Source organism: Artemia franciscana, chromosome 8 (assembly GCF_032884065.1).
Source record: "Artemia franciscana chromosome 8, ASM3288406v1, whole genome shotgun sequence".
Lineage (NCBI taxonomy): Eukaryota > Metazoa > Arthropoda > Branchiopoda > Anostraca > Artemiidae > Artemia > Artemia franciscana.
In genome coordinates this window covers 14,460,969-14,487,294 of record NC_088870.1, presented here as the reverse complement: position 1 = coordinate 14,487,294, position 26,326 = coordinate 14,460,969, and the positions used below count along the sequence as shown (strand labels likewise).

Genomic DNA, 26,326 nt, shown 5'->3' with positions numbered 1-26,326 from the left:
TTTAATTCCCGCCCTGATTTGGTGACATCGGGGGAACATAAAATCATGGAAAACGCTTAGATTGGAGGGATCGGGGTGAAACTTGGTAATTTTTGTGACGAGGCATCCCACGCCATCTACCACAGATCTGATCCTGAAGACTTCTAAATCCTATATTTGGCCTATATTTGGGCCCGGGAAATCCTATAAAAATAGGACTGAGCCTATAATTTGAAACCAACCGTCCTGTCCGAACCCTCCAATGTGTTTGGGATTCATCTCAACATGCACAGAAGGTTTCAGTCTAATACTTTTAGCAGTTGTTGTTTTATTGCAGGTACATTATTTTGACGAAATGTATGCACATAGTGTCTTTTGATTTAGTTCAACATCTTCCCCTAGCATCCTTTGAAAGCGTCTACCAAATACTCTTAGCCGTTCCTGATATTTTGCATACGTGCCTTTTCGACTATTTGAATGTATATAGTATATTTTGATTTTGTTCGACACCCTCTCCACCATTAATTGAAAGGTTTCAACTTAATACCCTTAGAGATTACTAAGATATTGTAGATGTGCCCTTTTGACTACTTGGATGCACATAGGTTCTTGTGATTTAATTCGATTTTCTCCTCAACCTGTTCCTTAAAATTTAAACATAAAACCCCTAGCTACTCAATTATTGTATATTAGCCATTCTGACAACCATGATACCCTTTGTGTCTTTTGTTTTATTTCAATATCCCTCTCGATATTCTCTGAAATTTCAACTTTATATCCGTATGCCCAATGCCCATGGGGCGACAGTTTCAAGACAACGGTTGGAAACTCGCCTCATCTGCAACTAGTTAACGACCAGTTTACAACCAAAATGAAACATGTTTCTGTCCATGGACGCGAGTGGTTGTTGATGAGTTGAGCCTATCTAATTGAGCAGTGCAGTGTTGTTAACTATATTGAGTTCCGGTGAGGAAATCAATATATGTGACTTTAATTTATTACTATGATTACCGCAGGTTTCGCAGGGTTCAGAATGAGTATTAGGTTCATCTCTGCTTGGAAAAGAAAGCAAAGTCTCGTCTGTTTTTAGCAACAAAAGAACTGTCTCAAACACATAGAGAATTTATCGTGTTTACAGAATGGTACATTTACAGGAAGTTTATAGTTATACAGCTCTTCATGCTTCTCTGTTTTTACGAATTTCACGTTTAATTCCTGGTCTGAGAGGTGAGAACTATAATAATTGGAAAATATCAACGCGGTAGCTGCCGAAAATGCCTGGGACAACTCTGAAATGCAACTTTGACCACGGCTGGACGCTCATACGGAACCGGTTTTAGACTTATTGGAAACCATTGCGTCTGGCCTGTCCCGTGAGTGGGCCCCCACCCTAATTTAAGGCTGTAGACACAAAACAGTTGCGTACGTAATCGATTAGCAATTCTAGTCTTAAAACAGTTTCCCCGTGGGAGCTGGGCCTTAGTCCTTTCTGAGCCATTCTTCATAATGCAAATGCGTCTTCCTTACGACCTTGTTACACGTAGTGCACCTTCCTGACTACTATATATTTCAGCACCCTTCTTACCATTCCTTGAAATTTTCAACTCAATACCATCAGAAGTCCAAAGACATTGCAGATAAACCGTTTTGATAGCCTGGATGCACGAATGTTATTTTGACAACTGTTGTGAATTTAGTATATATTGATTTAGTTCATCATCTCCCATAACATTCTCCAAAAGTTTCAACTTAGTATCTATCCTTAGCTGTTCCTAAGATGTTGTATATACGTGTTATTGACAACTTGGAAGCTCACAGAGCATTTGATTCATCTCCATATCCACCTTCAACTTGAAGCATTACAGGTTTGCCATTTTGGCGGTAGGGATACACATAGTGTCTTTTGATTTAGTTCAATATGCCCTGAAAGTTTCAACTAAATAGCTTTTTCTGCTCCGAAAATTTTGCAGATGTGTGTTTTTGACTATTTGGATCCATATAACATCTTTTGATTTAGTTCAACATCCTCGCAGCATTCCTTGAAAGTTTTGGATTAGTACCGTTAGCTGTTCTTGGGGAATTAGCTGATACGTTTATTTGACAACCTGGATGCACATAGTCTTTTAATATAGTTCAAAATCCTATCTGCATCTCCTTAAAGTTTCAACTTTATACCCTTTGCCGTTTTCGAAATATTTGCATATACGCTAAAAACTCCTGCATAGTAAAAAAAGAAAAACCTTCAACTTTCTATAAAAGCTTCAGCTTAACATCCTTAGATGTTCCTGAGATAATGCACAGACGGGATTTTGACAATCTTGATCCGCATAGCCTCTTTAGTTTAGTTTTACATCCTCCTCAATGCTCCCTGAAAGTCTCAACATAGTACTGTTAACTAGTTCATGTCATTTCGACAACCTTAATTAATACATGTCCACCGGTTTCTTTCAACGTGCCCTGAAAGTTTCCATTTAATACCATTCAGAAAGTTTTTAACTCTACCCATTTCTAAGATTTTGCAAATACGCTCTTTTGACAAACCAGATACACATGTTTCTTGTGGTTAGTTCAATTTTCCCCTCATCATAACTGGGGAGTTTCAACTTTTGCCCTCAGCCCTCTCGGAGATATGATGGGGAGGATGAGGCATCTTTGATTTAGTTGTGCAAGGTCTTTAGATTTTTTTTTAGAATCTCCCTTAACATGATGTTAAAATTGAAACTTGATACCCTTAGTCGTTCCTGAGATATTGCGGGGTGTGTTTTTTTTTTTTTTTACCACCTTTATACGCTTAGTGTGTCTGGATGTAGCTCAAAATTTCCTGGTGTTGTAGTTGCTGTAGTCGTGGCAGTAGTCGTAGTGGTAGTATTGTATTAATAGTAGCCGTAGCAGTCACATTAGTCATAGTATTAGTAGCTGTAATAGTACTAGTCATAGTAGAAGTTGTAGTACTGGTAGTCATAGTTGTTGTAGTAGGGTGCAAAGAGTGTCCTTTAGTTAGTACAACATCCCCCAGAACATGCTTTGAAAGTTTAAACTTGACTCTGTCATTCGTTCCTTAGATCTTGCTGTTGCGCCGTTTTGACAATATTCAAGCTGGTCAGAGAAACATAATTTTGGGACCCATATTTGTGTGTTACGAATCTTTCGATCTGGATTGATCGATATACCAGTTTATCCTAACTTGAACTCTATTTTCAGCATTTCTCCCAATTTTTACGGAATGTTTTTTGATGGTCGAAGCCCCTTGACACAGGGAATTACAGATATAAGCTTCAATTCTTTTAAAAAAAGATTCTTTGCCCCTTTTCTTGCATCTTGATTGGGTAAACCATTTTTTTTTTTTTTTTTGGTTTGAGTTCCCTTGACCCTGAAAATATGGGTATAAGTTTCAACCCCTTTGAAGAATTCTTTTTGCCATCTTATGGATGAACAATTGTCATCATCCGTTATCTTTAAATTGCGGTCACCTTGGACCTAAAACTGACTTATACATAAGTCTGTTTACTTTTGAGATTTTGGGATTCTAGTGGCCAAGGAAGCAACGCAAGCTATTCAGACAAAAAAGGTGCTTGTCTTTTTTTTGGGGGGGGGCCCTTTTTTGGGTAAACCAATATTTTTTTTTGTTCTTCTTGGAACCGCTGATGCCAATCAGCTAGATTCCCCGACTTTCGGCTAACAAAACCCCACCTGGTGGACTTCTTGCCACCTCCGTGCAATTGTCCCGCACGGATCGGTAGGTCCCGCCTCCAACCCTCGCAAATGATTTTGTCTTTACTCTAATGTTGCTTGGGACTTTGGATCTCGTAATTTTCAGTTTGTGCTGTACATCCTAGGAAAATTAAAGCAAACAAATTTATATTTGTTTACTTACAAGTATATTGAATAATTGTACACAAATTGATTAATGTACAAATAATACATTAATTGGGACGGAGTACATTAATTTGAATCGTAAATTCGATAATTTCCTCTTTATTATTTTCTTCAATTCTTTTTTACTGGCTTAAATTCTAGGGTGACACTCCTGATAGTGCAGGATTACCTCTTCCTGGCATTCCTGGTCCCTTCATGTCGGAATTTCAATTCGCTGAAGAAGATGTTTCTGATGAGAGCTTGAAGAATTTCCTGCAAAAACTAGCCAAATATCTAGCTGGTAAAATAATTTTATTTTAGAAACGATTACTTGTAATTCCAAAAGTATCTAAAGGTTAGCCTATAATTTTTTTTTAAAGGGAAGGATGTAACAAGCCTTTACCCAGGACCCTGTGACTTTCAAGGAATGTGTAATGAAAATATTCACTTGAATAATAATTGGAGTACAACAATGATTTTCATAGCGCACAAAATGCAAAGTGCCTGGTGTAAAAACAAAGGATTTATTAGTTGATAATGGTCTTTATATACCATGATAATGGTCTTTGTATATCAAGTAATGAATAAGCCTTTTTTCAACACGTAAGAAATTAGCTCATTTTTGGGCGGAACTAAGACCTAGCTGGTTTCTGCTCCGATTCAGGACATGGATTGTTCTTTTAATCAGATTTAGGACTCTGCTCGTTTTTTTCTTACTGAATCAGGATTTAGCTCGTTTTTGCACCTAGTGAGGACTTGGCTTGTTTTTGCACTGAGTCAGGACCTTGCTCGCTTTTGCTCTGAACAATGACTTCGCTAATTTCTGTACCGAGTCAGAACTTCGTTTATTCTACAGTCATCATTTTGCCGAGTTTTGACTGAGTCAGCCCATAGCTAGGCTTTATCTTTTTTAATATTAAGACAGGACTTTGCTCATGGTATTTATTTAATCCGTGTAATCAAAGTTCTAAAGCTTGGACTTAAATTGTTTTTAAACCGAAGCATGATTTAGCTCGTTTCCTACGATTCGTAAGGGGTTTATGTGTCAGGACTTACCTCATTTCTGCACATTCATTCCATCTTTTTGGTTTTTATTATTTTTTTTATTTCTTAAAATAATTCATGTAACACTGAATCAGAATCAGGGCTCGCTTGGACACTGAATCAGAAAATAAATAGTTTCTACACTGAATCACGACTTTGTTCGTTAGTACACTGCCTCATTAAAATTTAAATTGCTTTTACACTCATTCAGGACTTGACTTGCTTTCGTAACCACTCACGATTTGCCTCGTTCTTGCACTGAGATTCGCTTTCCCTTTGTTATTCCTGTTTAAACAAGGTGCAACATGCCTACGTTTCTGCCAATTAGTTTGCACTCGTGAGGGTTATTTATTCTACACTTTATCGTGAGGCCTTCGTTCTTACAGATTTAACTTCTACCCATTTTTCAGCTTTCTTCAAAGCGCTAAATCCTCATATTTATTATCAGGATCAATTTCTGAAAAAGTTAGGTTCTGGGAGGGGAGGGTTAAGTCCGGCTTTTGTACAAAATCAAGACAGCTCGTTTCTAAACCTTGTCATGACTCAACTCTTTTGCACCGAGTCTGAGAGCACCGAATCTATTTATATTTTTTGGCTAAATGGCTTTCTCATAGTTTTGATCGAATTATTTTGAGAAAAAAAGCAGCGGAGGAGGAGGCCTAGTTGCCCTCCGATTTTTTGGCTACTTAAAAAGGCAACTAGAACTTTTATTTTTTTACGAATGTTTTTATTAGCAAAAGATATTCGTAACTTACAAATTAGCTTACCTAACGAACTTCTGTATTCTCATGTTTTTATTACGTATATGAGGGGGTTCAACTCCTCGTCAGTACCTCGCTCTTAAGACTAAAGCTTAAATTTTGTCCCCATTTCTTAAGAATGACCCCTGTATCACAAAAGCCGTAGTTGAAATTACTAAAAATACTTTAGCGTAAAGAGCGAGGTATTAGGAGGAGGTGAGCCCATCATATGCGTAATAATTTCTGTTCGTTTTAAGTTTTAATGCTGCTCCTTACTTTCAGTTGAAAAAACCTTTTCATATTCATTTTTTTCATTGTTTTTTTTTTTAATAAATCAGAAAATCCTGTGCTCTCTTCATGGAAATTTTCTTTCTCTATGACAAATTCCTCCAAGGAAAGTTCCCCCAACATATCCGCCTCTTCTCAACCCCTCCCCCAACCAAAAAATTCCCCTGAAAACGTCTGTACACTTCTAAATAATAATTACTATATGTAATTACTATATGTAAGTACTTGTCAAAGCTTGTAACTTGTAGCCCCTCCCACGGGGACTCTGGGGGAGTAAGTCGTCCCCAAAGACATAGTTATAAGGTTTTTGATTAGGCTGAATAAAATGGCTATCTCAGAATTTTGATCCGGTGACTTTTGAAAAATAATTAGCGGGAGAGGGGGCCTAGGGGCCCTCCATTTTTTCGGTCACTTAAAAAGGGCATTCGAACTTTTCATTTCCGTTGGAATGAGCCCTCTCACAGGATTCTAGGACCACTAGGTCGATACGATCACCCCTGGGGAAAACAAAAAACAAATAAACAGGCATCCGTGATCTGCCTTCTGGCACAAAACACAAAATTCCACATTTTTGTAGATTTGAGTTGAAACTTCTACTATAGGGTTCAATGATACTCTGAATCTGATCTTGTGATTTCCGTTAAGATTTTATGACTTTTAGGGGTTGCTTTCTCCTATTTTCTAAAATAAGGCAAATTTCCTCAGGCTCGTAACTTTTGATGAGTAAGACTAAATTTGGCGAAATGTATATATTTAAAATCAGCATTAAAATGCGATTTATTATAAAATGTTAGTCCATTATGAATTCTACACAAATAGTTAAAATGTAAGACAGACTATCTCACAATGAGCATTTTCATTTTGACCTAATGGCCAGCTATACTTAAAATATAATACTGACTTTTTCACAATGAGCATTTTCATTTTGACCTAATGGCCAGCTATACTTAAAATATGATACTGACTATTTCACAATGAGCATTTTAATTTGACCTAATGGCCAGCTATGCTTAAAATATGATACTGACTATTTCACAATGAGCATTTTCATTTTGACCGAACTGTCAATCAATGAGATGTGTCTATTGTATGAAAATGCTTACTTCCTATTCACAAAAGTCATAAGCTTGTCACCAGTAAATACATTGTATCTGACTCAAAACATGACATATATCTTAGTAGATTGATTTCAGCTGGACTTTTCTAAAATGTTATATCTTCTGTAGACGTATATCATCTTGAAGTTGGTTTAGCATGGACATGCTTGGTTGCGGTAACTCAAACAACATTCATATTGAATATCACAACATGATTGGAATTACCAAACCTGCTAAAGGAAAGGGCTAAACTAGTGTCTTTTATCAGACTTTCGATTTGCGTTTGCTTTTGGTGATTTATTAAGGGGAGCTACTATTTTTTTTCTATTTAGCACACTATCATGTTTTTTTCTCTTTATTGAACGCTTCGATTTATCCACTCAACTCCCTAATAAAGGAAAATAATTAAAATGCCCAGCGTTCCTAATACGAGGGAAGAATTTTCCGTAGGGAAGGAAGGTTGGATTGTTCATGTCTGAGAATTCTCAATAGAGAATCCTCCTTAGGGGCAATTTTTCTAGGGAAGTTGTTTTCCTAAAGAATGGAACTTCAGCAGAAAAATGTTCCGGGGGCGGGGAGGTATTTTGTTTCCTTTTAATATCGCAGCAAGGAGAGCCGTCTAAACTAGTTCACAATATTTTGGGAGTTGTTTAAAGGGTCAAGTTGAAAACTCAAGGGGTGCTGGAGAATCAAGTGGATTTATAACTATGAATTGGGGAAGGGGACATCAAAATTAAATGTTCAGTTTACTGTACACGGAAGAGAGAGCTTAAATACTTCTCGAAGTTTCTTGGCAATCGGAAGAACGGTGCAATAATGATATAGGACTCACCCAAGCATGAATTCTGTTTTATATATGAATAATTTCAAAAATCAGGTGCACATACCGTCTTTTGATTTACTCAGGTAAGTTTTCTGTTTTCCAAAAGGCTTCGAGCTTGTCGACTATGTTGAAGAAAAATGACTATTCCGATATTTCGATCAGATCACTTTTAGATCGCAAGGGGTGAGTAGGGGAAAATGCAGGGGGGGAGGAGGTTTGTTGCTAGGAATATTGCTGATATCCCTGCAAATTGTTTTTGCCTAATACAAATAACAGTTCAAATAGAGATAAACCCTTTTATTAGACAGTGAAAAACAATGACAAAAATTCTGGGGTTTTCGATCAAATGCACATCGACCGTTATCAGCAGATAACCTTCACAGACCATTTGTTAACAACAATTCTTTTTAATTTTAAAGAAATAGAAAGGTCACCGAAATCAAGTATAAATCATCAGGATTGTATGTTAAAGAGGCTAAAATACAAAACAAACATATACAATTTTTTTCAATTTTCGTGTCTTGGGGGTTATCTATGATAAATTGTATGTTAAAGAGGCTAAAATAAAAAACAAACATATACAATTTTTCATTTTTCCCATCTTGAGGGTTGTTTTTACCATTTGTTTGACTAATCAGTAAAAGCCGCTCAACTCTGGAAAGCAAATAATCTTCCCGAGCTTCATTTAGAAAATGGTTATATAAATAAATCAACTTGTCTATTATGGTTTGTTGACTTAGTAAATACTATCAGAAATGGAATTTTAATTTAAACAATGGAGTTTGGAGTTTTTTAATCGTTTGGAGTTTCATCTCTATTAGTTGACATTATGGTAGCTGAAAGGTCTTTGCTATTATGTTAAAAGCTCTCATCCTTGCTACAGTTGGAGCCTGTCTCTATTCATTTGAAAAAAGTGACAAAGTGAATAAGATAATGAAGTTACTGCGGAACAAAGCTAATGGATGAAAAGTTATACGTGAACTAGAAACTTATGACTTTTTGCAGCATTTGTAATTTTTTTTTTTATTTTTTTTTGAAAGAACAGGAAGATAAGTCTGCAAACGATGATTAGAATATTGGAAAGTACAATGATGACAGTGGTCTAATTTGGTTCTGAAGCAGGGCCGTTCCGAAAAAAAAAACGGATGGAGATTTGCTAGATGTTTACCAGAGAAATTGCCTACGGACTGTTCGAGGTACCCGACTGACTGACCGTATTTCAAACAGTAGGCTGTATAAAATATGAGGTTCAATCCCGCTTTCTAGGGCTGTAATGAGGGAAGGTTGAGATGGCTAGGGTACGTTCTGTGGACGAAGGATGGCAGATTCCTGAATATTGTCCTTTTCGGCCACCCATATAGGGCTAAACGGAAAGCCGTTTGTCCGCAGTTGGAGCGGGAGGATGTCCTAAAGGCAAATGGGAACTTCATGGGAGGGTGTAAAGAGGGAGGCTTTAAATAAATTAGGATGGAGAAGGACCTTGCTCTGATGGGTTAGCCTCAGTTGAATTTTTGCGGCGATGAGTTGTTAGTAGTATTAGTAGTAGTTGTGCCTTCAATATAACATTCAGCTATCTCAAGTCTGGATGTAAACAGCTCTTCTCTGAAACGTTTCATTTCTCCTTTCGCCCCATAATGAGAAATTGTATTGCTTATTGCATGGTTGATAATGCGGAATGCGACCCCTAATCGTATATTTCCTTGGTCGAACGAAGATATGACAAAAGGCAATACGTTGCTTGAGCTTGTTAATGCCTCTGTATCTGCCTATCTGTGCTTACTCTTATTTGTTGTAATGTGTTTCAAGACTGACATGGTCGGTCACTTTATTATTTTATCATTTTATTTTTCATTTATTGATTCATAGTCTAAACTTTTAAGTTCGATGGGATTATCCTTTTTTTTTGCTAAAATCTAACTTATTCGTTATTAAGTAAAAAAAAAAAAAGAATTTTTTTAAGTTCAAGTAAGGAGTGACATTAAAAATATAAACGAATAGAAATTATTCAATATATGAAAGGAGTCGCCCCCTCCTCAACGTCTCGCTCTCACAGCTAAAGTTTGACTCTTTCTCACAACTAATTTTTTAAACAATAAAAAACTTTAGCGTAAAGAATGAGGCGTTGAGGAGGACACGATCCCTTTCATACACGGAACAATTTCTGTTCGTTTAAGTTTTAATATCGCTCTTTACTTGCAGTTAATAAAAAAACTTCTTTTTTTATTTAATTTCTGAACGTTTTGTAATTAATGCATGATTTGATTTGGCCTCACCGCACATGAATAGTTAAAATGAAATTTGCATATTAATTTTTTGGCTAAATGGCTTTCTCATAGTTTTGATCGGAAGATTTTGATAAAAAAAAGGGGATAGGAGAGGAGTCCTAGCTGCACTCCTATTTTGGCTACTTAAAAGGGCAACTGGAACATATTATTTTTTTACGGACGGTTTTATTAGTAATAAATATACTTAACTTACCAATTAACTTACATAACGAACTTCTATATTTGTATATTTTTATTGCATATATGAAGGAGTTCGCCACCACGTCAATATCCCGCTTTTCAAATTAAGCCTGGAATTTTGTCCCAAGTCTTTTAGAATGACCCCTGAATCACAAAGGCCGTAGAATAAATAGTTAAAATTACTAATAACACTTTAGCGTAAAGAGTGAGGTATTGTGGAGGAGGCAATTCTCCTGATATACGTAATAATTTTTGTTCGTTTTAGATTCTAATGCTGCTCCTTACTTCCCACTGAAATTTTTTTCTCATTTTTTTTTTTTTTAATAATGCTAGAAAATCCTTCGGCCTCTTCATGAAAATTTTCTTCCCTCATGTTGAATTTCTCTATTGAATGATCCTCCCACGTAACCTCCTCCCTCTCATCCTCAAAAGTCCCCCTGAAAACGTTTGCACACTTCCCAATAACCATTACTATATGTAGACAATGGTCACAGTTTGCCCCTCTCTCGGGGACTGTGGGGAGTAAGTCGTCCCGAAAGACATAATTACAAGGTTTTTCGACCATGCTGAACAGTTTTCAAAATTTTGATCCTGTGACTTTTGGGGAAAATGAGCGTAGGAGGGGGCCTAGGTGCCCTCCAATTTTTTGGTTCCTTAAAATGGGCACTCGTTATTTTTCGTTAGAATGTGCCCTTTCGCGATATTCTAGGACCATTGGGTCGATACGATCACCCCTGAGAAAAAGAAACACGCATCCGTGATCTGTCTTCTGGGAAAAAATGCTAAGTTCCGCATTTATGTAAATAGGAGCTTGAAACTACAGCAGTAGGGTTTTCTGATACGCTGAATCTGATGGTGTGATCTTGTTAAGATTGTATGACTTTTAGGGGATGTTTTCCCCTATATTCTAAAATAAGGTATATTTTCTCGTAACTTTCGATGGGTAAAACTAAGCTTGATGAAACTTATATATTTAGAATCAGCATAAAAATGCGATTCTTTCGATATAAATATTGGTATCAAAATTGCGATTTTTTGTTTCGGTTACTATTGAGACCGGTCGCTCCTTACTGCAATTTTTTGCCAAGAACTGCTTTTTGTTGGCTTTAAGTTTAATTTAATATATCACTGTCTTTTCGATAGTTATACGTTTTAGCATTGCTCTTTACTTTTCTTTCGGTTTTTTTTTTGTGGGTAAGGGGACACTTTTGAATTAGTTTCTGTTCGTTATTATCGTGCATACTTTTATTGTGTTTTATTTGTAAGAATATGTGTAATTTTTTTTTTTCAGCTTTCATGCTTAAGAGACCAAATATTTAATTACCATTTAGATTCTTGGCAAAATTTGAATCTGTCAAACAGCCCAAACAAACCTTGCTTTGTCCATTAAGTTCTTAACAGTATTCTAATTAAGAAATTGAGCGTGGATGGGAGGGTTATTTTTAGTCATACAGGTGGAAAATATTTTTGGTTTAAGATTTTCTATATTGCTATTGCCATCCTTACCCCCATCCTCTAGACACCTTTGATTATAGATATATTTGAATCCATCATTTAATGAATATATTGAATTTTTTCAGATGTTCTTGAGTGAAGTTTCAAGTAAATTGAAAAAAAAAAAATTATGTCCGACAAACCTATGTTTTTTTTTTTAGTTTTTTTGTTTTTTGTATTGTGGCCCCCTCGATCCACTGATACAATTTTGAAGATAGTGAAAAAAATGTCTTCCCCTTTCTTGGATCCCATTTTATTGGCCGTTGACCCAGCCTAGATTTTTGTTCCTGGATTTAGGGTCCCCTTGACCCAACCAATTAAGAAAAAATTATTTGCCTTTTCTCGAGCCTTATTTTTGATGGTGCTTCTGGCAATTTTTATTTCTTTATTCTTTTTAATTTTTATTTCTACGTTCAGGTCTTCTTGGCTGATCATAGATATAAAGTTCCTGCCTATTTTTGGGTGTCCTAACACCCTTTCCCCTTAAAATTTTAGGCTTTCCTGGCCACGAAAAATTCAAGGAGACGGCCAATGCTAAACATGCCCGACTTTTTTCTGCAATTAAATGAAAAAAATCAAGTTTTTTCAACTGAAAGTAAGGAGATGCATTGAAACTAATAACGAACAAATAACGAATCGAAATAACGTCTATGAAGGGGTTGCCCTCTCCTCAACACCTCAATCTTTTCGCTAAAGTTGTTTTAGTAAAAAAAGTTTCTTATTGTTCCAATTTAACAACTTCAGGAGTGATTCTTAAAGAAATGGGACAAAACTTAAGCGTAAAGAGCGAGGTGCTCTTGAGGGGTCAAAACTGTTCATATCCGTAATATTTTGTTTAATGTTGCTCCTTACTTTCAGCTGCTAAAGCTTGTTTTTTATATTTAATTTCCGATGGTTTTTTAGATAATGCTAGGAAATCTGGTCCCACCTCCTAGAAGTATTCCACCGCCTTACGGAAATATCTTCTAGACAATTCAATCCTGGAGAAAATTTGCCGTGGACAATTACTCCTAACAGCTCCACGCGTAAAATTGAGGTGGAAAAGAAAAAGCAAGACATACCACTGGGTTGGTGCGATCACCCCTGAAAAAAAAAAACCTGCATCCGCGGTCTTTCATCTGGCGAAAAATACAAAATTCCACATTTTTGCATATAGGGCTTGAAACCTTTACAGTTGGGTTATCTGATACGATGCATCTGATGGTGTGATTTTCTTTATGATTATATGACTGTTAGGATAGTTTTCCCCCTTTTTCGAAAATTAGGCAGATTTTTTCAGGTTCGTAACCTCTACTTTGTGAGACTAATTTGTAAGACTAAACTCAATGAAATTTATATATTTAAAATCAGCATAATAAGCTGATTCTTTTAATATATGTACTGGTATCGAAATTTCATTTTTTAGAGTTTCGATTACTATTGAGCCGGGTCGCTCCTTACATATAGTTCGTTACCACGAACTGTTCGATGAAATCTTTCCGTGAACAATGAGGAACTTGCATTATTTGGACACCTGGCTTTCGCGGCCGCATACATCATTTCGTCCCTGGAGGCAAATTCATTAAAACTTTTGACTGTTCTGACAAAATTGTTATCTTGATATGTAGATCCGATTTCATGGGAGATTAGGGAAAGGGCAGCACACGGGAGGGAGAAAAGTTGCTTTCCAATCACCTCATGTCCTTGAAAAGAATTCTAAATTTCAATTTTCAATCGAATGAGCCCCCTTCCAAGTTTGTACGACAACTTTCTAAATGAAATGAGGAAAAATTATTCATGGGTGATGTCAGTGCATTTTTACTCTTGGTGTGGTATTATTTACCGGTATTAATATACAAGTACGTCATTTTTAGGTTAGATAAAAAAAATAAACTAGTTAATCTATAAAATCTAAAATTAAAGTAAATAAATAAAATAGAAAACTAAAAACAAAACAAAGCTAAAAACAAACCAATATCTATGTATACAATTAATAGTATTTATTCGAACAATTACGTGTTGCTTTGCTTGTAACGAGTAATTCTGCTTTTGTATGGTCACGAGAGTTACTCGTAATTGGTCATATAAATACTCTGGGGTGTGTCACTGTATTATTAATTTTATATATATATATATATATATATATATATATATATATATATATATATATATATATATTATTTATTCTTTTTATATTTTTGTTTTTAGTTTTAGATTTTATATTGCAATTATAGATTTTATTGATAATTTTCGTTTTTATCTTTACTCTTTTAATTAGTTTCTTCTAATAAATGATGGAGAAGCGCTGGAGAAGCCTAGTTATATACAGGGGAAATATCTGTCGTTTAGTTCGTCTTTTCCTTTCCTTCTATTGGCCGTAGACCCGTTGTGTTCTTCTTCATTTGAGATTTTTCTCTCTTTGTTTGTCTTGACTGGCCAGTTCGGCTTCTGATCTTTTATTAGAAAATTACTTATCCATTAGAGAAGGACAATAAGCTGAACACTAAATATTGAAGATGTTACTGAACTGTCCTGACATTCTTGATTAATAAAAAACAAGATACAAATGAGAGCTGTCAAGCAATAGCGATCCTTTCCTTATTATTCATTTGACCTACTTTGTAATAAACCAGTTAAATCAGGAGTAACGCTGAATTCAGACTGCTGACGAAAAATAAGATTATCTAGTCTTTGAGGGTTCCTGTACTAGCTTTAATTGAATAAAATAAATGATGCATCATTCCTTTTTCCGAAAAGCTGAATTACTACACATTGTAATCGTATTAAAAATTTAGAAAATTTATTTGATTCCAGTTCCATTCCTCGTTTCTCACCATTTTAATTTCTGATATTGATTATTGCCCCATCACTAATTTACTTCAATTATTTAGAGAATAAATTGGATTTAATTTCTTAGGAAGATTGGCATCAATTATTGCTTGTCAACCATTCATGGTAGTAGCTACGAGAATGTGTGGGCAGTTTGTAGGAAGGGAAACACTTTATAAGTAAGTGAAATTTCATCTTTTCCATAGAAATTTGTGACCTTTTTTCAAGTTCTAAGTCTTGTTCTTTGCTCGAAGTCGCAACGTCGCTTAAAACTGTAGTTTTACTTATGTAGTGGAAGTTAGAAAGCAAATTTCTTTTGTTCAGGTAAAGTATTAAAAGTTTGACTTTTTAAACTTTATACTAAACTATTTTTGCAGTTACTGTTGTGTTTGTTATTATTTTTATTGTAATTTTGAAGTCACTGTTTTTTTGTGATCTTAAAATGTAAAATTTTTTAATAGTTGTTATGCAAAGTTTATTCGGAAGCATAAATGGCTGATACAACGGTGTCAACCTTGTAAAGAAGGTCATTTAAAGAATTCCGCTCATTGCATTAAAACTATTAAGACAATTAAGAATGGTAGATCAAGTAAGACCTTTTTTTCGAATGGTTTCATATTGATTCACGAAAAACGAATTAGTTGTAAAGATCCTGATCACTATTTGTCTGCAGCTGTCCAATAGATTCCAGTTTATAAACCAAGTTTAAAGCAAAACTGCAATCCAAGTAGTTATACAAAATGTAGATTTACCATATATTGAATATAGATTTACCATGGCTGAATCTCTGCGAGGCAGTGAAGCTAAGAATCAGTCTAAATTTTAGATTTTCCTATTGTTTCTTTTCAGCGTTAGGTAGACCAGACTCTCCTTCTACTCTCCTGGTTTATTCAGTGTTATTTTACCGATAAGTTTCTTGAGCGAGTTCGGCGGTTTCTTCGTCTCCGTATTTACATTTTATTTCATAGAAGACAGCTATTAGTCTCACAGCCGAAATATTTGGTGAGGTTGTATTTTGTACACTGTCTTCCAAAATTTCTCACCGTGGTTTATGTTCCAACTGATTGGAGTTTTGGTCTATTAGTTATCTGCTCTCCGTCAGTTTTAATACATCAACAAGAAACATAAATTTTCCTATCGTTCCATAGCTGAGGCTCAGATCCATCCATCTACCAAGTAAATTTATGAAATTTGGTGCATATAATTTTTAAGGCACTTGGTATCTACTAAGTGACATATAGGGAAAATATTTCGAGTGGGAGTATATATAGAAAAATCTTTAATAAGAAGAAAAAGTTTTATATGATTAATTTCTTTTGTAGTTAGATTTGATACTTTTTGCGTTGAATTCTGTTTTTTGTGCGTGTTCGTACTGTTGTTAATTTCCTTGCTTGTTTGTTATTTATTTATATGTTGTGTGTATATGGCCCACGGGTTTTTGAAATACACTTATCTATCTATCTATCTATAGCGATCGCAAATTTTGTCGGTCTGTCTGTCTTGGTTTTGCTACTTTAGACACTTCCAGGTAAGCTAGGACGATGAAATTCGGCAGATGTATTGGGAACCAGACCAGATTAAATTAAAAATTGTCGTTTCCCCGATTCGACCATCTAGGGGGGGGATGACTAAATCAAAAAAAATAGAAAAATGAGGTATTTTTAACTTGCGAACGCATGATCAGATCTTAATGAAATTTGATTTTTGGAAGGCTATTGTGTCTTAGAGCTCTTATTTTACATCCGGACCGGATCTGGTAACAGTGCGGGGAGTTGGGGAGGGAAATTAAAATCTTGGAAAACATTTACAGTGGGGGGGGATTGGAATGAAACCTGGTGGATACAATAATCAAAAGTCCTAGATACTTGATTGACATAACAGGAACGGATCCGCTCACTTGGAGGGAGTTTGGGGGGATTCTGAAAAATTAGAAAAAACTGGGGTATATTTAACTGACGAAGGAGTGATCAGATCTTAATAAAATTTGATTTTTGTTAGAATATTGTGTATCCGAGCTCTTATTTTAAATCCTGACTGGATCTGGTGACATTGTGGGGAGCTGCGGGGGGAACCTAAAATCTTGGAAAACGTTTAGAGTGAAGGTATCAGGATGAAACTTGGTGGGAAAATAATCACAGGTCCTAGATACGTGATTGACACAACCGGAACAGATCTGCTTTCTTTGGAGGAGCTGGGAGGGGGAGCGTTAATTCTGAAAAATCAGAAAAAAATAAGGTATTTTTAACTTACAAAGGAATGATCAGATCTTAATGAAATTTGATGTTTGGAAGGAAATCATATCTCAGTGTTCTTTTTTAAATCTCGACAGAATCCGGTGACATTGGGGGGGAGTTGGTTGGGGGGACCGTAAATCTTTGAAAACGCTTAGAGTGGAGGGATCGGGATGAAACTTGGTGGAAATATAAGCACAAGTCCTTTATACGTGATTGACATAACTGGAACGGATGTGTTCTCTTTGGGGGAGATGCAGGGGAAGAGTTAATTCCCTAAATCCCGATGATTAAGATTTAACATTTTAAATCCCGACCGGAACCAAAGTAATTGGGTGGGGGGGGGTCATTGAAAACGCTTAAAGTGGAGAGATCAGGATGAAACTTGGTGGGAAGAATATGCACAAGTCCAAGACATGTGACGGAAATAACTGGACCGGATCCACTTCCTTTGTTGTGGTTGAGGGGGGGTAATGGGGAAAAATGAGGTATTTGCAACATACAAACGGGTGGTCAGATTTGGGGAAGTTTAGGGGGGACATAAAATCTTGGAAAACGCTTAGTGCGGAGGGATCGGGATGAAAATTGGTGGGAAAAATACGCAGATGTCCTAGATACGTGATTGAAATAATCGGAACGGATCCGTTCTCTGTGGAGGAGCTGGGTGTGTGTGTGTTAATTTAAAAAAGAATTAAAAAATTGAGGTATTTTTAACTTAAGAACAGGTTGCCGGATCATAATGAAATTTGATATTAAGAAGGAATTCCTGTCTCAGAGCTCTTATTTCAAATCCCGATCAGATCTGTTGACATTGGGGGGGGGGGGGTTGGAGGGAGAAATCTTGGAAAACGAAAAAGCATGGTGGATAGAATAAGCAAATGTCCTTGATACGTCATTGACGTAACCGTACTGGATTTGCTCTCTTTGGGGGAGTTGGGGGGATTTCCAGTGCTTTGGCGAGTTCAGTGCTTCTGGACGTGCTAGGACGATGAAAATCGGTAGGCGAGTCAGGGAACTGCACAAATTGATTTGGTAATAGCCGTTTCCCCAATTGGATGATCGATGGGGGGGGGGGGTGGAGGGAAAACAAATCGAAAAAAATGAGGTATTATTAGCTTACAAATAGGTGATCGGATCTTAATTAAACTTGATATTTAGAAGGACCTCGTGTCTCAGAGTTCTTATTTTAAATCCCGACAGGGTCTGGTCACATTTGGGGAAGTTTAGGAGGGACATAAAATCTTCGAAAACGCTTAGTGCGGAGGGATCGGGATGAAAATTGGTGGGAAAAATACGCAGATGTCCTAGATACGTGATTGAAATAATCGGAACGGATCCGTTCTCTTTGGAGGAGCTGGGTGTGTGTGTGTGTTAATTTAAAAAAGAATTAAAAAATTGAGGTATTTTTAACTTAAGAACAGGTTGCTGGATCATAATGAAATTTGATATTTAGAAGGAACTCATGTCCCAGAGCTCTTATTTCAAATACTGAACCAGATCTCTTGACATTGGGGGGAATTGTAGGAGGGAAATCGGAAATCTTGGAAAACCCTTAGAGTGGAGGAATCGGGATGAAGCTTGGTGGGTAGGGTAAGCAAATGTGGCAGATACGTGATTGACATGATATGGTATGAGCTCTGGCGAAATTCTAAGAATCAATAGATTGCTTTAAAAGGAATATCCGAGGCTTGATGCCGGTCAGGATTTCAGCTCTGAGTCACGAGGTCCTTCTAAATATCAAAATTCATTAAGATCCAATCACCCACTCGTAAGTTAAAAATACCTCAATTTTTCTAATTTTTCCTCTCCCTTCAACCCCACAGATGGTCCAATCAGGAAAAACGACTTTATCAAGTCAATTTGGTCAGCTCCCTGACGTGCCTACCAATTTCCATCATCCTAGCACGTCCAGAAGAACCAAACTCGCCAAACCACAGAACCCCACCCCCTAACTCCCGCAAAGAGAGTGAATCTAGTCCAGTTACGTCAATCACGCATCTAAAACATTTATAAGCGTTTCCACAGATTTCCCGTTTCCCCCTCCAATGTCAGCAGATCTGGTCGGGATTTGGAATAAGAGCTAAGAGCTCATATGGTATGAGCTCTAACAAAATTCTAAGAATCAATAGATTGATTTAAAAGAAAAATCAGAGGCTTAATGCCGATCAGGATTTAAAATAAGAGCTCTGAGTCACAATGTCCTTCTAAATATCAAATTCATTAAGATCCGATCACCCATTCGTAAGTTATAAATACCTCATTTTTTTCTAACTTTTCCTCTCCCTTTAGTCCCCCGGAGGGTCGAATCAGGAATAACGACTTTATCAAGTCAATTTGTGCAGCTCCCTGACACGCCTACCAATTTTCATCGTCCTAGCACGTCCAGAAGCACCAAACTTGCCAAATCACTGAACCCCTCCCCCAACTCTCCCAAAGAGAGCAAATCCAGTACGATTACGTCAATAACGTATCAAGGACATTTGCTTATTCTATCCAGCAAGCTTTCTCGTTTTCCCAGATTTCTCCCCCCCCCCTAATGTCAACAGATCTGATCGGGGTTTGAACTAAGAGCTCTGAGACATGAATTCCTTCTTAATATCAAATTTAATTAAGATCTGGTCACCCATTCTTAAGTTAAAACACCTCAATTTTTCTATTTTTTTTTTGCTAAGTTGACAACCCCCAACTCCCCTAAAAAGAAAGAATCGGTTCCAATTATGTCAATCACGTATCTATTACGTATCCATTAAGTTTCAACCTGATTTCTCCTTTCCAAGCGTTTTCCAAGATTTCTGGTTTCCAAGATTTCTTTTCCCCTCCCCCTCCAATCCCACATGTCCCCAGATCCGATTTGAATTGAAAATGGAGCATTTGAGACATAAGATTTTTCTATATATCAAGTTTCATTAACATTCAATCTCCTATTCGTCAGCTAAAGACACCTCATTTTTTAAGTTTTCCCAGATTTCCGGTTTCCCTCTCCAACTCTCCCCAATGTCACGGGATCTGGTCAGGATTTAAATTAGAGCTCTGAAGCACAAGATCCTTCTAAATATCAACTTTCATTAAGATCCGATGACCTGTTTATAAGTTACAAATACATCATATTTTCAATTTTTTAAATTACACCCCCCCACTCCTCCAAAGAGAGGCCATCTGGTCTGGCTACGTCAATCACGTATATAGGACATGTGCTTATTCTTCCCACCAAGCATCATCACGATGTCTCCACTCTAAACGTTTTCAAAGATTTCCGGTTTCCTCCTCCAACTCCCCCCAGTGTCACCAGATCCGATCAGGATTTAAAATAAAAGCTCTGAGACACGACGTCCTTCTAAATATCAGATTTCATTAGGATCTAATCAACCATTCCTAAGTTAAAAATACCTTATTTTTTTCTAATTTTTCCGAATTACCGAATCAGGTCCCACTCCCCAAAGAAAGCGGATCCGGTCCAGTTATGTCAATCATGTATCTAGGACTTGTTTCTATTCATCCCACCAAGTTTTATCCGTATCTCTCCACTCCAAGCGTTTTCCAATATTTCCGGTCTCACTCAACTCTCCCCAATGACTCTGGATCTGGTTGGAATCTAAAATAAGAGATCTGAGTTACGAGATCCTTCTAAATATCAAATATCATTAAGACCCAGTCATTCCGCTGTAAGTTAAAGATACCTCTTTTTTTCTAATTTTTTCAGGATTAGCCCTACCCCCCACTCCCCCAAAGATAGTGGATCCGTTCCTGTTATGTCAATCACGTATCTAGTACTTTTTTTTTATTTTTCCCATCAAGTTTCATCCCGATCCCCCCGCTCTTAAGCGTTTTCCAAGATTTTGAAGTTTCCCCTCCAGCTCCTTCTAATGTCACCGGATCCGGTCAGGATTTAAAATAAGAGCTCTGAGACACGATATCCTTCTAAATATAAATTTCATTAAGATCTGATCTCCCATTCGTAAGTTAAAAATACATCATTTTTTTTTTTTAATTTTTCCGAATTATCATGGTAAATACCAATTACCATTGAAAGAATGGAAAATATTCGCACTGTCTGATGCACAATTTTGGTGCAAGTAATGACCAAGACCACACTGTTTTTCAACAACACTGCTTTTCCATCATACATAGTAAGAGAAGATACCAATGAAAGTTGTAAAAATAGTGAGTAACACAAACAACCTAAACTTATATTTCGGCTATATATGCAAGTCAAATTTGAAAGAGTCTTAGACACGGGTGGACCTGAGCCTTGGCCTTACTATGGGAAGTGAGGACGCTGAGATTTCGGAAATTTTAGCCTGAAAAGTTGTTTTATATATGAGTTTTTGAGTAAGTTGTTTCCTTTTTATTTTTTTAGTATTGTGTTTCGCCGATGGTGACTGTTGCATTCAGAGTCAAAATATCCGTTTAGATCGTATTCATGATTTGGTACGGTTGTATTGTGATTGTAATGACATTCAATCATTAATTTTTATTAAGTATGAAAGCCCCAACATTGTCTTTCTAAAAAAATATTATATTGGTAATTTTAAGAGTTTTAATCTTTCAAGACAGTCAAGTTTAACCTTTCAAGTTTTTCATTTTCTTTTTCTGTTTTATGAGTTAAATGAAAAACGCAAAGGTGCCTTACTCATCATTTGCTCACACTGCCATCACTATATTTTGCTGCTAGATTATTTTTTTTTCATTTTAGGGGAATTCTTCCGTCAGTTCGAGAAATTTTTTCGAGAGAAGGGATTCAGGGTTTCTTTGCCGGGATCATTCCTCGTTTAATCGGGGAATTCTTCGCTCTAGTCATTAGTGGTTCTTTCGCTTTTGCTGTCAATTGGTTTGTCAAGAGAGGAAGTCTTAGAGAATGTGTATCTCTTGCTTTTTCGGTAACGTTTATTTTAGCTATCGTTTCCTTTTAATTATGTGAAGCTACCAAATTTCGTAATCTTTGCTAATAATAGTATTTTAGCAAGTTTTTTTTCCGTAAGGGGAAGGAATTTTGGTACTTGTTTATTGTGCGTCACTCACTCAAGTTTACGTTGTGTAAAACTCGAGAACAAACCGGTATCTTCGTTAGTTTTTTCGTTACTTAAGAAACAATTTGGGCTATAGATTTGCACATTAAGGGGAGGGGTAAGTATTTAGGGTCTGCATCCAATATTGGTTAGGTACAGTCAGTTTGCATATTATGAATTAAGGATTGTATTCGGACTTCAAACTGTCCAAATACTTCCCTTCCACCTTGTGTACAAATATATAGCCCAAGTCATATATTTCCCATATATTCTATCACTTGGCTTTGTCTTGTCCCGCGCTAAGCTTAAAGAAACTAACGAAGAAACCGGTTTGTTCGCCAGTGTTATACAGCGTAAACTTGAGTGAGTGATTTGTAATACACAAGTACCAAAATGTCTTCCCCCTTCGGAAATTAAAACAACATTTTCAAATTTGGAAAGCCTTATTTTCCTTGGGGGTATTTATTTGCAGGGGTAATCGATGGAGAAGGGGGGTAAACGCCTAGAACCTCTACTGTTATAAGAAAAAGGAAAGATTGACGGTTGGGCATTGTATGACTTTTTAATGCAACAGGAAAAAAACAAAGAGAACTATTAAAATATATTTTTTCAGTAAGTGACTGACAGTTCATTTGTTTCGGGTGGAGGAGGGGTACGAAATATGGCAACCTCAGGCATATTTGTGATAATTTCTATTCGTTTTGCGCTAAAATTTGACTCTTTACGCTAAAGTTTGTCTCTTTCTCTGAATTCCACTTTTTAAAATAGTAAAAAACTTTAGCGTATAGAGTGGGGCGTTGAGGAGGGAACATCCCCTTTCATTGACGGAGTAATTTCTGTTCGTTTTAAGTTTGAATGTCGCTCCTTACTTTCAGTTAAAACAAACTTTTTTTTTATTTAATTTCTGGACGTTTTTGAATTAATGTATGTTTTTATTTTGGCTCTCTGTACATGAATAATTAAAACAAAATGTGTATATTGATTTATTTTTTGGCCAAATAGCTTTCCAATAGTTTTGAGTGGACGATTTTGAGGAAAAAAGGAGCGGGAGAGTAGTCAGAGGCGCCATTTGGGTGGGGCAGGGGTGGGTAAATGCCCACCCCAGATTTTCCAGGGGGCCCAAACTTCCACCAAAAAGGGTCCTTTGCCGGTCATAATAATAACACTATTTGCTATTAACCATTGTAAACTTTGAAAGCAAGTTAGATACATAATCTAATTCTCAAGTTCTGTCAAATGCCTGTTTCCTAGATGATTATATTCATATTACAAATTCTGAATATTTGCAGTAATTCTTCCAAGTTGATAGACTAAAATAGGTCAGTTCCTGGTCTATCATTTCTTGATGGAATTGTTCCTTGTTATCTTCCAATTGCACTACATAGAAGCAATTACACAAGCGACGAAATTGCTGTCTCAGCAACTCCATGCTGTTGCCGTCAACTTGGTTATTTCTTGATCGCGCACCCTCTTTCAGGCAACAAGAAGCAAACTGACCAATCTATATTCAGATGCTTCATTTGTATTGCTTTTCAAGAAGGCTAAAGAGTTTGCAACATAACTCGAAATTGAAGTACCTGCTGTAAATTGACCCGCGACTAGACGTTCCTCTGTTGGTCAGAAAGAATGACCTTGAAGAACTCAAAAGATCACCAAGCATCGGAAACAATTTGTGACAACTTTGACGCTAGGAAAGAATTTCATCAAATCTGGAAATTGGACTACTATTATGGCAGATGAATTGAAGCAAGAATACTTCAAAACTTTTGATCGTCTACTAGCCAAATTTGACAGAAGGTTCACAGATAACTTGCCAGTGCTGAGTACGCTCGAAGCCTTGGATCCAAGCTCAACCAAGTTTATGGACAGAGCTGCTCAAGCTTTTCTCTTCTCTTTACGGCAAGATGGATATCGACAGCTTTCTTCTCGAATATCAAGCTGGTATTGTCAAGAATTTCTTGCCCAATGAGGATAAAAAGCCGGAAAACTTCCTAAACATTGTCAACCATCTTCAGGCATTACCAGTGGCTTACTAAGAAATAATTGAAGTACTTCGTATTGCTGCAACACTTCCTGAGACAACAGCTAAGCAATGAGCGTTTGTTTTCTAGCCTAGAAATATTGAAAACTACCTGCAGTCTACAACAGGAGATTATCATCTCATTCACCTCCTTTTGATATTTGCAGAGAAGGATTTAGTAAAAATTTGGACTACAACCAGCTTGTTGATGATTTTGCAAAGATAAAAGCTCAGCGGTTTCCCTTGTTACCTTGAATGTTGTTAGATTTTTTTTTTCTTGTAAGTTTTTCCTTTTTACAAATATATTTGATCTGGAAGATTTCTGCTCAAGGGACACTGAGATTTTTGTTAATACCCTCAGCATAACAATGAAGGTTACTTTCACCAACGTATTGTTTACTTAAATAAGAAAGTTTCTTGCTGAGAAATGCCAGCCTGTAGTCTGGTTGAATTTTTCACTTTCAGTTTAATCACTTAAACTCGTTGACTGTATTCTTTGTTGTTATAATTAATCTTAGAGGTCAGTGTGGCTGAGTTCCACATTTGGTTACAGTGCATTTCCAAGCAACACATGGGTGCTGAAAATGCATTTTTACTTAGAATATTGATCAATGTGCTGCCAAAACCCGGATTTTTCTTACGCGACACGAAGTGAATCGGGGGGGGGGCAGATGGAGTTCATGCCCACCCCAAGATTTGGCCCAAATGGTGCCTCTGGGAGTAGTTCTAGCTACCTTCCAATTATTTGGTGTTGTAAAAAATCAACTAGAACTTTTTATTTATTACGAACGTTTTTACTATTAAAAATATACGTAACTTATGAATTAACTTACGTAACGAACTTCTATATTCGTATGTTTTTTATTACATATATGAAGGGGGTCACCCCGTCGTCAATGCCTCGCTCTTTACACTGAAGCTTAATTTTTTTTTTCCCGATTCCTTAAGAATTACCCCTGAATTACAAAGGCCGTAGAATAAATAGTTGAAATTAATAAAAATTATTTTAGCGTAAAGAGCAAGTTATTAGGAGGAGGTGAACCCCTCATATGCGTAATAATTTCTGTCTGTCTTAAGTTTTAATCCTGTTCCTTACTTTCAGTTGAACAGACTTTCTCATATTAATTTTTTCATTGTTTTAAAAAAAAGCTAAAAATCCTTGTCCCCCTTCATGGAAATTTTCTTCCACCAAGACAAATTCCTTCATGTGAAGTTCCCCCCGCATTAACCCCTCCCCCCCAACCAAAAAAATTCCCTTGAAAGCGTCTGTACACTTCCCAATAACTATTACAATATGTAAACACTGGTCCAATTTTGTAACTTGCAGCACCTCCCACGGGGACTGTGGGGAAGTAAGCCGTCCCCAAAGGCATAGTTATTGGGTTTTTCGACTTATAAAAAAAGCTATCTCAGAATTTACTAAATTGTCCCGAACAATATGATTCCTCAAGACTTAGGAGGGGCCTAAAATGCCAGAATAATATTTCAGGTTGCGATGTATGTACTTGCATTTCTAGGGCCACATTTTTTTGGGAAAATTTGTCTTTGGGGAATGCCGCCACCTCCTTTTCCGCCTTGGTGCTAGTAAGTATAGGATATGATATTTATTACAAAAATAGGAAATTATTGGATCATTGTAGCAAATAACACATTTGAAAAATCTACAATTTTCAGTGTGCTCTTTACGCATCCAGAGGATTTTGCCAATCCCTTTAATAGTAATATGTAAATGTACTTTTGACTTCACACAAAAAATATCTCTACAATAATAGAAGACCCATCCTTCCCTTTTGCATCCATAGCACATGCTTAGTCCGCCTTTATTATTCCGAATGAGAGCGCACTAGAGGTTAAATACCTTATATTTATCGATCAGAAGTACTTTTCACCAAAAATTTGAAAGCTGGCCTTGAAAATTCACTTCTCCCTCCCCTAAAAACACTTTGACCTTCCAACCTCCCCCAATAGCGTGTATACAGTGGTCCAATACTGCATGTTTGTTTTTAACCGATTAAATGCACTGTAACCATAGTCCTTCGTTGTTTATCCACTCCTCAAACATTCGGGGTTAAATGCAATATCATTAGGTAAAATTACCTCGGAGGAAATTCATATAGCTTGTCTATAGTTTTCTGAATTTGGTTTTCTCAAAATTTCTACTCGCTAGTATCTTTGCCGTCTTTGGGGGAAAATTTTTGTTTTACAGCACAAAAAGGTAGAAATCTGCTCTTTTCTTTAGAAAGACCGGAATTTTATGGGCTATATATATATATATATATATATATATATATATATATATATATATATATATATATATATATATATATATATATATATATATACACAAAAAATTAAGTAAAGAAAAAACGGGTTTAATTTCTATATAGCAGTGAACGAAAATAAAAAATATAAACTACACTTTAACTAAAAGAATGAAAACACTCCGAATATTTCAGCCCCACGTCCGGGAGTCTTT

At 36.4% G+C, this 26,326-nt stretch overlaps 1 protein-coding gene across 1 annotated transcript in view; it reads left to right on the top strand.

Moving 5' to 3' along the window:
• Positions 1-26,326, top strand: part of LOC136030020 (mitochondrial carrier homolog 2-like) — a 59,240-nt gene that overhangs the window by 25,288 nt on the left and 7,626 nt on the right. The window contains exons 4-6 of the mRNA XM_065708634.1: positions 3,997-4,135; positions 14,682-14,772; positions 21,518-21,701. Coding sequence (XP_065564706.1) covers positions 3,997-4,135; positions 14,682-14,772; positions 21,518-21,701 — 414 coding nt within the window. The remainder of the gene's footprint in view (positions 1-3,996; positions 4,136-14,681; positions 14,773-21,517; positions 21,702-26,326) is intronic.